The 13,308-nt window shown below is 47.6% G+C and overlaps 1 protein-coding gene across 1 annotated transcript in view; it reads left to right on the top strand.

Moving 5' to 3' along the window:
- Window positions 1-12,627, top strand: part of LOC147662847 (E3 ubiquitin-protein ligase TRIM39-like) — a 234,026-nt gene extending 221,399 nt beyond the window's left edge. Inside the window, exons 7-8 of the mRNA XM_086950857.1 lie at window positions 9,686-10,250; window positions 12,495-12,627. Coding sequence (XP_086806983.1) covers window positions 9,686-10,230 — 545 coding nt within the window. The 3' untranslated portion in view covers window positions 10,231-10,250; window positions 12,495-12,627. The remainder of the gene's footprint in view (window positions 1-9,685; window positions 10,251-12,494) is intronic.
- The last annotated feature ends 681 nt before the right edge of the window (window positions 12,628-13,308 follow it).

The raw sequence follows: 13,308 nt of genomic DNA, 5'->3' as shown, positions 1-13,308 counted from the left end.
TGGATGATCTGCTGCTGGGCTCTGTAGCACATCTGGGGTCTGTAGCATTGTTGGGCATTACAATGCTGCTGGGGTCTGGCCTGATGCTGGGGTCTGTAGCACTGCTAGACTGGTGACTGGTCCATCGAGCTCCTGGTTTAAACTTTCATTGCAGCCATTAGAGCCCCAGACATTTGTGGCTGATGTTATTTCATGTCCTTGGTGGTAAGTTAAGGCAGTGTTTGTTACAATCATCATCTACCACCTTATTATGAGGGAATGTTTCTGGATGTCCGAATGTGTCACATTAATGTTGATGCATATTTGTTGTGTAGCATTTTGTTGTGGCGGTGATGAATCTGTTCTTTGTGGTGCCTTGTTTTTGTGCTGCATTACTGCAATGTGATGTTATGCCGTTGTATTGTGGTTGTTGCGTTGCATTCTGCTTTGACTGGTTGTTGTGTTGTGCCGTTATATTTTATTTTATGTTGCCTTGTGTGTGCTATTGTGTTATATAAGATTGTTAAATGCTGTTACATTTCCAGACAAAAACAACACAAGCATTCAACTTTCTCATACACAGCAACCACCCACGGCTGCCTGAGGTAGTAAAATAGCGCTGCTCCAGCGCTCCAGCTCTCCAACTATTCACAACATTATCCAGGCCAAAACTGTGGCAGAGATTGTGTCGTAACTTAGCACTTGCAGGGTTCACTTTATGTAATACGGCCCCCTCACTCTGCGGTGCTCTGCCCTCCTTCTAGAGCTCTTTCTACTGCTCCTCTCTGCACAGCCCTTCACTTTCTACACTTCCTGTAGAGCTCCTCTATCTGCACAGCTCTAACTTTTTCTAGGTCTTTCTCTATTTTTCACAGCTCTTCACTCTTTATACTCCCTCCAGCGCTCCCTGGTTTGAGCAGCCTGCCATTCCTACACTCACTCTGGAGCTCCCCTCACTGCACAGAACCCCACTCTCTCCACAGCTCCTATCTCTGCACAGCCCCCCACTCTCTGCACTCCCTCTGGAGCTCCTCTTTACCTGCACAGATCGTCACACTCTCCACTTCCTCTGGAGCTCCTCTCTCTGCACAGCCCTCTCCTCTTTACAATCCCAGTCCTTCACTGTCCGCACAGTCATTCTTCCCACCACAGCACTTCATTCTTTATCAATCCAATCAGTGACTGGCGCTGCCCATTCCAGGCCAGGCTCTTACTGTCCGACCCTTCCTCCTCTTCAGACACAGTCCCTCTCTGCACAGACTTCCGTTCTCTGCAGAGCCATCGCTGTACAGGCGGCCCTGAACCTGCAAAATCCGCCATTCTGCACACGCCTCTTCCCCTCGCACTTCTTTTATGGGGTGTCCTCAGATCCAAGGTGTCAGGTTTCTAACCCTCTGATGCCAGGACTTTGTTCAATGCATCAGCATTATATTAGAAGGCCAGTTGGACTGCAGCCTGAGCCTTCGCCCACTGAGCAACCCTGTGCACGCAGAGTTTTCTGGTCACTGTTGGTCACGTGAGGTGAGTTCAGGGACACACTGGCAATCCAAACAATCTTATGTTTATGAATAACACAACCCAAGATAGCACTGAGAAACAGGGACTTGTAGTGGTAAAATGTTATCTGAAGTCTGCCATTGAAGCTAAATATACTCTTGGGGGAGAAGGACACCTTCCCTCATAAAAAGCAACCTATACAACAATGGGGCATTACGTGATGTCAGCGTTCACTACTAAAACAGAAAAACGTCAGCCTAGATAGCAGGCAGCCCTGATATCCGCATTTTTCGTGTCTAAGAACTTCACTCTTTCTATTAAAGATAAAGAAAAGCTAAAAGCAGGCAAGCCATGAAAAGGGACTAAAATGAGTAGTCCCAGTGTTCACGACAGTTCCTTAGACTCTGCATATCTGTCCCCTCTATGCAGCTCACCACCTACAGAATAGCCCACGGTCACCACATTATTTACACAACCCTCTAAGCAGGTCTGCACTCCCAGTGCAACCAGCACTCTCTAGAGGCCATCTGCACAGAGCTCCAGTCTCTGCACAGAGCTCCAGTCTCTGCACAGAGCTCCAGTCTCTGCACAGAGCTCCAGTCTCTGCACAGAGCCCCAGTCTCTGCACAGGGCTCCAGTCTCTGCACAGCGCTCCAGTCTCTGCACAGGGCTCCAGTCTCTGCACAGAGCTCCAGTCTCTGCACAGGGCTCCAGTCTCTGCACAGAGCTCCAGTCACTGCACAGCGCTCCAGTCTCTGCACAGCGCTCCAGTCTCTGCACAGCGCTCCAGTCTCTGCACAGCGCTCCAGTCTCTGCACAGCGCTCCAGTCTCTGCACAGCGCTCCAGTCTCTGCACAGAGCTCCAGTCGTCTCTGCACAGCGCTCCAGTCTCTGCACAGCGCTCCAGTCTCTGCACAGAGCTCCAGTCTCTGCACAGCGCTCCAGTCTCTGCACAGCGCTCCAGTCTCTGCACAGCGCTCCAGTCTCTGCACAGCGCTCCAGTCTCTGCACAGCGCTCCAGTCTCTGCACAGGGCTCCAGTCTCTGCACAGCGCTCCAGTCTCTGCACAGCGCTCCAGTCTCTGCACAGCGCTCCAGTCTCTGCACAGAGCTCCAGTCTCTGCACAGCGCTCCAGTCTCTGCACAGGGCTCCAGTCTCTGCACAGGGCTCCAGTCTCTGCACAGGGCTCCAGTCTCTGCACAGGGCTCCAGTCTCTGCACAGCGCTCCAGTCTCTGCACAGAGCTCCAGTCACTGCACAGCGCTCCAGTCTCTGCACAGCGCTCCAGTCTCTGCACAGCGCTCCAGTCTCTGCACAAAGCTCCAGTCACTGCACAGCGCTCCAGTTTCTGCACAGCGCTCCAGTCTCTGCACAGCGCTCCAGTCTCTGCACAGCGCTCCAGTCTCTGCACTGTGCTCCAGTCTCTGCACAGGGCTCCAGACTCTGCACAGGGCTCCAGTCTCTGCACAGCGCTCCAGTCTCTGCACAGCGCTCCAGTCTCTGCACAGCGCTCCAGTCTCTGCACAGCGCTCCAGTCTCTGCACAGAGCTCCAGTCGTCTCTGCACAGCGCTCCAGTCTCTGCACAGCGCTCCAGTCTCTGCACAGAGCTCCAGTCGTCTCTGCACAGCGCTCCAGTCTCTGCACAGCGCTCCAGTCTCTGCACAGAGCTCCAGTCTCTGCACAGCGCTCCAGTCTCTGCACAGCGCTCCAGTCTCTGCACAGCGCTCCAGTCTCTGCACAGGGCTCCAGTCTCTGCACAGCGCTCCAGTCTCTGCACAGCGCTCCAGTGTCTGCACAGCGCTCCAGTCTCTGCACAGAGCTCCAGTCTCTGCACAGCGCTCCAGTCTCTGCACAGCGCTCCAGTCTCTGCACAGCGCTCCAGTCTCTGCACAGGGCTCCAGTCTCTGCACAGGGCTCCAGTCTCTGCACAGGGCTCCAGTCTCTGCACAGCGCTCCAGTCTCTGCACAGCGCTCCAGTCTCTGCACAGAGCTCCAGTCACTGCACAGCGCTCCAGTCTCTGCACAGCGCTCCAGTCTCTGCACAGCGCTCCAGTCTCTGCACAGAGCTCCAGTCACTGCACAGCGCTCCAGTTTCTGCACAGCGCTCCAGTCTCTGCACAGCGCTCCAGTCTCTGCACAGCGCTCCAGTCTCTGCACTGTGCTCCAGTCTCTGCACAGGGCTCCAGACTCTGCACAGGGCTCCAGTCTCTGCACAGCGCTCCAGTCTCTGCACAGCGCTCCAGTCTCTGCACAGCGCTCCAGTCTCTGCACAGCGCTCCAGTCTCTGCACAGCGCTCCAGTCTCTGCACAGCGCTCCAGTCTCTGCACAGAGCTCCAGTCTCTGCACAGGGCTCCAGTCTCTGCACAGGGCTCCAGTCTCTGCACAGGGCTCCAGTCTCTGCACAGCGCTCCAGTCTCTGCACAGCGCTCCAGTCTCTGCACAGAGCTCCAGTCACTGCACAGCGCTCCAGTCTCTGCACAGCGCTCCAGTCTCTGCACAGCGCTCCAGTCTCTGCACAGAGCTCCAGTCACTGCACAGCGCTCCAGTCTCTGCACAGCGCTCCAGTCTCTGCACAGCGCTCCAGTCTCTGCACAGCGCTCCAGTCTCTGCACTGTGCTCCAGTCTCTGCACAGGGCTCCAGACTCTGCACAGGGCTCCAGTCTCTGCACAGCGCTCCAGTCTCTGCACAGCGCTCCAGTCTCTGCACAGCGCTCCAGTCTCTGCACAGCGCTCCAGTCTCTGCACAGAGCTCCAGTCTCTGCACAGGGCTCCAGTCTCTGCACAGAGCTCCAGTCTCTGCACAGGGCTCCAGTCTCTGCACAGAGCTCCAGTCTCTGCACAGGGCTCCAGTCTCTGCACAGAGCTCCAGTCTCTGCACAGAGCTCCAGTCTCTGCACAGAGCTCCAGGCTCTGCACAGAGCTCCAGTCTCTGCACAGGGCTCCAGTCTCTGCACAGGGCTCCAGTCTCTGCACAGGGCTCCAGTCTCTGCACAGGGCTCCAGTCTCTGCACAGAGCTCGTCTCTGCACAGGGCTTCAGTCTCTGCACAGGGCTCCAGTCTTCGCACAGAGCTCCAGTCTGCACACCCACAGAACTCCCAAGCATCCCACTTTCCGCACATCCCTACAATCCCAGAAGGGCTCTACCCTATATGTATACCTCAATACTCGGGCATACTCAGTGCACAATTTAACACTGTCCACATTCCTTCGCAGCATAGTCAAGTCTCTGCAGAGCATAGTCCAATCTCTGCACCGCTGCCTCAATCCCAGCACAGCATTATCAAGTCTCTGCACAGCAGCAATCTCTGCACAGCCTAGTTCAATCTCTGCACCATAGTCTCAATCCCAAACAACATTATCAAGTCTCTGCACTGCCTCAATCCCTAAACAGTATAATCAAGTCTACGCACAGCATAGTCCAATCTCTGCACCACTGCCTCAATCCCAACACCGCATTATCACGTCTCTGCACAGCAGCAATCTCTGCACAGCCTAGTCCAATCTCTGCACAATAGTCTAAATCCCAAACAGCATTATCAAGTCTGCACTGCCTCAATCCCTAAACAGTGTAATCAAGTCTCTTCACAGCAGCAATCTATGCACGGCATAGTCCAATTTCTGCACAGCCTCAATAACAACACAGCATTATCAAGTCTCTGCACAGCATAGTCACATCACTGCACAGCCTCAATTACTACACACCATAGTCACATCACTGCACAGCCTTAATCCCATCAAAGCATAGTCAAGTCTCTGCACCACCTCAATCTCTTCACAGCACAGTTAAATCTGCACAGCCCCAATCCCTACACAGCATAGTCCAAACTCTGCACTGCCTCCGTCCCTGCGCAGCATAGTCCAAGTTCTGCGTGCATCGGTCCCTGCACAGCATTATGTAATCTGCACAGCCTCAATCCCTGCACAACATAGTCTAATTTCTGCGCAACCTCAATCCCTCTACAGCATGGTCCAATCTCTGCACAGCGGCTGTCCCAACACAGCATAGTCCAGTCTCTGCACTGCCTCAATCCCTGCACAGCCCTTGGCTCTGCACTCCCTCATCACCATACAATGGCCGCTGCCTCCTCCCCGCGCCCCCAGATGTTTCCTTGCACCGCCTCACCGGTGCTTCACTTTGTGCAGTGACCTCTCTCTCTTCAGGTTTATTCTGTTATGGGTCAAGAAACCCTATTCTGGTTTCCTTTGTCAAGTCTCAGGCGGACCCCACAACCCAAGATTGTTCCAGTGGTTCATATTTGAGAGTCCAGCGCCGCACTGCTCCTGGCTATCTCAGATGTGCTCTGCTTGTATTAATTGCATTATCGCATTGAAATAATCGGATATTATGTGATTAATATCTGTTATGTTTTAAAACATTGCATCCGAGTCCTAATCAACCAAGGCTGCGTGAATCAAAGTATCAGAAATAGGCCTGCCTCGATTGGCCCCTCTGTGCAGAAACCTTAAAGTGACGTTTGTAGTGCTGCGATTGAATTTACATAAAAAATCCACCAAGAAAGCTCAGTTTAGAAGTAAATAACGAAAAACATGGCCTTTCAGTCGTTTATGTAATACAATTAAATAAAACTTTTTTAACAGGAGGCAGCCATAGGCACGTGGACGCCTTTGTTAGTAATATTTCTCCCAGGGATTTTGGTTCTCCGTCTTTCTCCCATATTTTGGTTTTCAATTTTTAAACAGCCTGTTTTTTTGTGAAAAGCTGTTTCATTGTTGGCAGAGAGTATAGCAGAAATGTGACCTTATGGTGTCCATGGCCAAGACTGTGGAGAGGGGAATGACTATTTCACTGCTAAAGAGGGGATATCACTATGACGGAATGAAGAGGTGGGCGGGGTCGGGGGACGCTGAGGGGTTCCTGTTGTTTCCGAACTCTTTTTTTTATTTATTGATTTTTTTTCCCCATTTATACCCATGGTGGTGGGAGACAGGTTAAAGCAAACAAACCTAAATCATACATAATTGTACATAAGAAAAAATTATACAATAATTATTAAAGAACATTATTATTTAAGTCGCCAACCATTTTTCAAAAAGTGCCCATTTCTTGGACGCAGTTAAACGTCTTTTCTTTCCTCTAAAAGCCTGTACAGAAGTCTCTAGTTTAAACCATGCCAGCATCCTGGTCTTCCAATGACAGAATGTAGGGGGTTCAGGATTTATCCAGAGTGATGTAATACAGAGTCTGATCATGGCCATAGCGATAAACAAAAACGCTTGCAAATGTCTCGTTTTTTCAAGAGCCGTAGAATATTCATAACCAGTAATTACCATTTCCGCTGAAATTTTAACATAAGTTTGAGTTATCTGAGTAAGAAAGGTTTCAATTTGATTGATAAACAAGGATAGCTCCGGACATTTATAAAACATATGAACAGAATCTGCAGAATGAAATTTACATCTTGCGCAAAACGACCCTTTACCCCCACTAACAACCCCCCATCTAACAAGCTTTGCAGGCGTATAATAAAGATTATACATAGCCATATAGCTTTGCGTACGCAGAGTGCCTGAAACAAAAACAGACCTAGCTAAAACCAATGGGAATTTTAAATCAATAGAGGGTACTCCAAATTTAATCGCCCACTTATTATTTTGGTCATCTAAATCATCAGGAAGTTGAGATAGGAGAATGTGATATAGACTACCAATTTTTTCTTTCTTTCTTATAGATTCAACGATTATAACTTTTTCAAACATTGTTAAATTTTGAGGAAATATTTTATCAAGAAAACTTCTCAATTGCAAATATTTTAAAAAATGATTGGACTGCAAATGAAATTTCTCTTTCAAAAAAGCAAAAGAAGCCAATTGCCCAAGATCAGCTAAATCGCCTATCTCCTTCACACCAAGAGATATCCAAGTAGTTGCCACCCCCTCTTGAAATATCACTGGCAGTAATCCACAAGCATTTAATGGGGAATAATAATTGATCTTAGGAATATGAAAATGGCGACGGATTTTTTGCCATACCGAAAATAAAGCCCACAATACCTTAAATTTGGTTTTTTTAAAATAGCTCGGTTCGAGAATACGAGTTAATACGCCTTTTGTAGTATCTCCCAATGATATTGAGTATATTGATGGAGATATATGTACCGGAAGCTCAGGAGTATAATCTAATAGAGGAAAAGCAAAATGTTGAATCATAGCTGCCCAATAATAATACAATAAGTTCGGAACAGTCCAGCCCCCATTATCCTGCGGGAGACATGTCCACTTAGCCGCCCTCCTTGGTTTGCGATATGACCGTAGAAATCGTTGACATATCCTTTCTGCTTTTATGAAAATTAAACTAGGGATTAACAATGGAAGGGATCTGAACAGATATAAAAATTTAGGGAGGACAATCATTTTAAGGATATTGCATCGGCCAAACAACGAAAGATGTAAATGATCCAGCCGTTCTAACTTATTATGAAGAGAATCAATAATGGGAGAATAATTCAGATCTGGAGTCTGATCCACATCAGGCGAGATTTGAATACCGAGATATGTTGTCTCTGTAATTGTAGAAAGATAAGAGATTGGCATAGCGGTAGATTGTAGGATTTGGGTCTTTGCAATATTTAACTTATAGCCCGAAATTGAGCCGAATTGAGCTGCCAGAGACTCCAATGCTGGAAAAGATCGGGCGACATTATCAGTTAATATTACAATATCATCGGCGTATGTCAATGCCTTATATTCAATTCCATGGACAGTGATAGGAGTGATAGTCTGTGATTTTTCTATCATACATAAAAAGAGGTCAATAAATAAGGCAAAACGAAGGGGAGAACACGGGCAACCTTGCCTGGTGCCCCTGCTGATAGGAAAATAATGTGATTTGGTGCCTGAAATACGGATTTTAGCAGTTGGGGATATATATATAGCTTGCAAAGCCTGGATAAACACTGGTGTGAAGCCCTTCCAGCGTAGAACACCCCATAAATACCCCCAGGAGACTCTGTCGAACGCCTTTTTGGCGTCCAACAGGATCACCCCAAGGGCAGAGTTTGTAACCTTTGCCCTATCTAGAAGAGCTACAACACGCCTGATGTGGTCAGTCGTATCCCTACCGGGAATAAACCCATGCTGGCGAATAGAGACCAGAGGGAGAATTATTTGGTTTAAACGGAAAGCCAATATCCTTGAATAGATTTTGCTATCAGTATTGATTAGCGCAATCGGGCGATATGATGCAGGATTTAATTCGTCCTTTCCTTTTTTTTTTTAAAAGAACAATAGTCGATTGACGCCAGGAGTCAGGAACCGACCCAGTCTGAGCAAGGTGAAAAACTTCTAGCATTTGTTGCTTGAATATATATGAGAAAAATTTATAGAATTCTAAATGAATAAGATCCGGCCCAGCAGCTTTGCCATTAGAAAGGGATTTCATAGCGTTTACCACTTCCTCCCAGCTGATAGGCTCAGCCAGAATTCGATTCTGATCATCGTTTATGTAATACAATTAAATAAAACTTGTTTAACAGGAGGCAGCCATAGGCACGTGGACGCCTTTGTTAGTAATATTTCTCCCAGGGATTTTGGTTCTCCATCTTTCTCCCATATTTTGGTTTTCAATTTTTAAACAGCCTGTTTTTTTGTGAAAAGCTGTTTCATTGTTGGCAGAGAGTGTAGCAGAAATGTGACCTTATGGTGTCCATTGCCTAGACTGTGGAGAGGGGAATGACTATTTCACTGCTAAAGAGGGGATGTCACTATGGCGAAATGAAGAGGTGGGGGGGGGGTCGGGGGACGCTGAGGGGTTCCTGTTGTTTCCGAACTCTTATTTATAATTTACTTTCATAAAACCATATTAGTGCCATTGATTTAAATCTGTTACTTACGCTGATTATGTTGAGAACCTGTTTACTTACATTTCATATTTCATATTCTGTTACTCTTGTGTTATGAAACTTTTCCCCACAGTGTTAGAACTTAGACCCGGCAGTCTAGAGCCAGGCGCGCAGCACAGGCTTCCCCTCCAGAACTGTATTGTGACTTGTTTTTCCAATACTAGAGCATTTTATTTCTAGTAAAGAAGCCATTCGAAAAGTGTGAGGACTGTATGATTGTGTATGGAAAGAAGGCTGAGAGGTTTTGTGTTGTTGTGAGTACCTGCCTGTGGGTGCTCCGTGGTTGGGGAAATTGTAATTACTGCTGTGATTGGTTTCTTGCCTCTGACCTCTGCTTCTCTCTTGCAGCTGCGGTGACCCTGGACCCGGACACTGCTCATCGGATCCTCGTCCTGTTCGAGAATGGAAGGAGCGTGAGGCACGGAGACAGAGTACAGGATCTGCCGGACACGCCCCAGAGATACAATCCTGCCGTTATTGTCCTGGGGAGAGAGAGGCTGAGCTCCGGAAGCCATTACTGGGAGGTGGAGGTGGGGAACAAGACCCGCTGGGACCTGGGGGTGTGTGACGAGGCTGTGAGCAGGAATGGGGAGATCACAGCAACACCTGAGAACGGATACTGGACTGTGCGGCTCAGAGATGGGGAATATATAGCTATCACCTCCCCTTCTATCCTCCTGACCCCCCGTGCGCCCCCCAGGGCTGTGGGCCTCTTCCTGGACTATGAGGCGGGCAGGCTCTCTGTTTACAATGTGGATGACCGGTCTCTGCTCTTCACCTTCTCCGGGTCCTCCTTCCCCCCCACCCTGCGGCCCTTCTTCAGTCCTGGATCCAACGAGGGAGGGAGGAATCCGGGGGCGCTGCAGATCCTGCCGGGGACTGGACGGGAGTGAAGAGACTTCCAGCAGTGCAGGTGAGAGTGAGAGCGCTGTAACCAGGGAAAGGAGCTGTGTGTAATGTTACCAACTGAAGGAAGAACAACGGTCTGAAGACGTGTAACCTCTACGGCTGAAACATGTCGACCTCACCCTTAGCCAAATGATAGTGTAAAATTTTCAAACTATCAGGCGGTTTTTAATTTATGGCAGATGGACAATCTCCAATAAACATATTTTTTGTCCCTCTAGTCATTTTTAATACACTTTCACCCTGCACTTGCACTGCACTCCACCAGTCCTTACACCTTGGATAAACTCAGAGGCTGAGTCATCTAGAGAGTAAGAGGCCCAGTACCTATGTACATGCAGTCTGTGTACTATCTTGGCTACATGTGACCCTTCTCTCTTGGTTTTCCAAATGACGAAGCTCCGCCAAATGGGTGGGCTGATGGAAACCTTACTCTAGCCTGTGACGGGACGAGTCATGTATAACTAGTGAACTGTATTTGCTCTAACATAGGCTTATTCTGTCACACGTCTTCAGACCGTTGTTCTTCTTTCAGTTGGTAAGGTTCTGATTTAGGGGTATGAAGTACAATAGGTCTTTAAATATTGTCCCCTAGACCCTCCTCCACTTCTCTTGTTTTTTGCTGTGTGTAATGTAACTTACTGCCTCTAACTCCTGGGAAGGTTACTGTGTGTATCATTACAAGTGAGTAGTAATATCACGGAGGGTGGTGGCGCTACAGCCACATCTGCCGACTGGGAAACCAGGTTCAAGCCTCCGCGTTGGCTCAACATCCTGTGATTCTGGGAAGATCACTAAATCTCCATGTGTTACAGAAAAAAAGATGCCCGTTTCTAGTGTAACTTGTGCTCATGTAAAGCGCCCACTGCTTTTGTGCAGAGTTGGCGCTATCTAAAATTGCAAACACAAACTCAGTGTACTGCGGGCAGCAGAGGAAAAAGAAAAAACAAACATTCCTGCTCCTGGAGCACAGAGGCGGAGTTCTGGAGCATGAGGGTTTTCTTCCGTCATAAACTCTGAGGGAAGGATTGAGTCAGTCTTGGAAATCTTCTCGCGGGCCTGATGCATAATGTTAGTTATTTAGGAAGGAGGGGTGGTGAGAGAGCAAACGTGAATGACTGAAACAAGAACGTGGCTGTGAAATGTCGTGTGTACAGGTATACCTATTGTAGTTTCAGTGACTATCGCAGGAAAATATGCTTTTTATTTGTTAGAAAAGGTGCCATTGTCTTTATATTACTGTGACTGGAAGACATCGCTGCGGGTTTATGAGGTGGTTTGCGTCGCTCTTGCACTACGCAACGTGGTACAAGAGCGACGCAATCCTTACATGTGATTTATGAAGCCACACAAGGCCGTTTTGCGTGTCCCTGAGTGGCTCCATAAATCCGGAGTAAGATAATGAAGTGCAAATCACTGCGTTGCTTTACTGTGCCCTGGGCAGACGTTCCATGGCGTTGCGTGGGTGTTCCCATGCAACTGCCAGGGTTTTTGAGCCTTTCCCAGATTTGCCTGAACTGGTAGACCCGAGAATGCGCCAAAAAGAATCTCCTTCTCAAGTGGGACATAACTAGGATAAATATCTTTATTTTTTCTTGTTACTTCCTCTTTCTATATGTCCTGTATTCTGCAGCACACATAGAAAGAAAAATATGCCTCTCACGATTGTTTTTGTGCAGGAAGGTAACCCTTCCTGCACAAAAACAATCCTGCATGCTGCTCAGACACCCTTGCACCATGCGGTGCCTGCGTTGGCGCTAGGCCACCCAAATGGAGCCTGCGCAGAGGAAAAGGCAGGAATGCGCCATATCGCCTAAAATACGGCGCATTCCTGCCCTTTCCCTGTCATGCAGTGCAGTGCAGTGCAACAGGACAACTTGCTGCACAGCGTGACATTCTAGTAAATAGGCCGACTAGTTTAAATAGACAAAGATGAATGCAAGTAATTTTGAAAAAAAGATAAGATGTGGAAAGAAATAGTAATTGGCAACGTAAACCATCGGCCCACACACTTTGGCACAGAAGTTCACATCTCTTTAAGCTGACGTGCAGATGTTATCAGGAAAAGGCTGCTACTCACATAAGAAGAGAGCCACTGGCAGAAAGGGGCCGAGCCATTCCTCTATATTGTATGTTGCGGTGGGCGGAAGCAAAATATATATGAACAAAAAAACAGACCAATTGATGAAGAGCTTCGACATGTATATGTATGTTTGAATGTATTTTTTACTTGTATATTTCTTGATTACAGGAAGCTGACAAGACAGCTGAAGCTATCTCTGTGCCAGACAAAATGACTGATGAAGGACAGTTAAGAGATGACTACAGAAACAATAGAGAACAAGCATTGAGAAAGTCACTAGGTACAATGCTGGCTGCTAGCATTTTGGATGTGTGTATGTTTTGTCATGTTTATTCTAAAATCTTTATTGTTGGGGGAGCTGCTTTTTCCTGGTCATTAATAAAAACATTAGTTAAAAGTAAAAATACTTTTTGGTCTCAAAATGCGCGAAATATCAAAGGCAACTACTGTGTGAGACCGATATAGACACCGATATAAGGCGGCGATTGAAACTTTTAGGCACAGTGGAGAAGATGCGGCAAGCATAGTACAGAGCTGCATGGAGGCAAAGTAACTGTTGTTGAGAAGCCATTCTAGGGACAGTGGAGAACTTGTTGAGGCAATCATTAAAAAACTTCTATAGAACCAAAACTGCTTAAGACCACGTAAGACAATCAAGGCTTAGCCTCCACGTTCTATCTATCTCTGGGAATATGCCCCAAAAAAAGACCATCCTCTCGGATTCATCTCTAATCACACTGGGACCATGTATGCTGTATGTAAACGCACTTCAAAGTAAACTATTAACAAGATCTGGGTTCTTGCCGATATGCTATGATGCTAAAGTCACTGCAGGACATACAATAATTATAAGACCGATTGTACATAACCTTTTTTTCCTATAAGACTTTTAATCGCAGGACCTTTTGTACAAACCTAGAAACACTCCGACAAATGTTAAAAATGCTAAGGGCTTTAGAGCCGGACTGGGATGCTCATAATT

The sequence above is a fragment of the Lissotriton vulgaris genome, unplaced genomic scaffold (assembly GCF_964263255.1).
Source record: "Lissotriton vulgaris unplaced genomic scaffold, aLisVul1.2 SCAFFOLD_482, whole genome shotgun sequence".
Classification (NCBI taxonomy): Eukaryota; Metazoa; Chordata; class Amphibia; order Caudata; family Salamandridae; genus Lissotriton; species Lissotriton vulgaris.
Note: the sequence above shows the minus strand (reverse complement) of the source record. Positions and strands in the feature narration are given on the sequence as shown.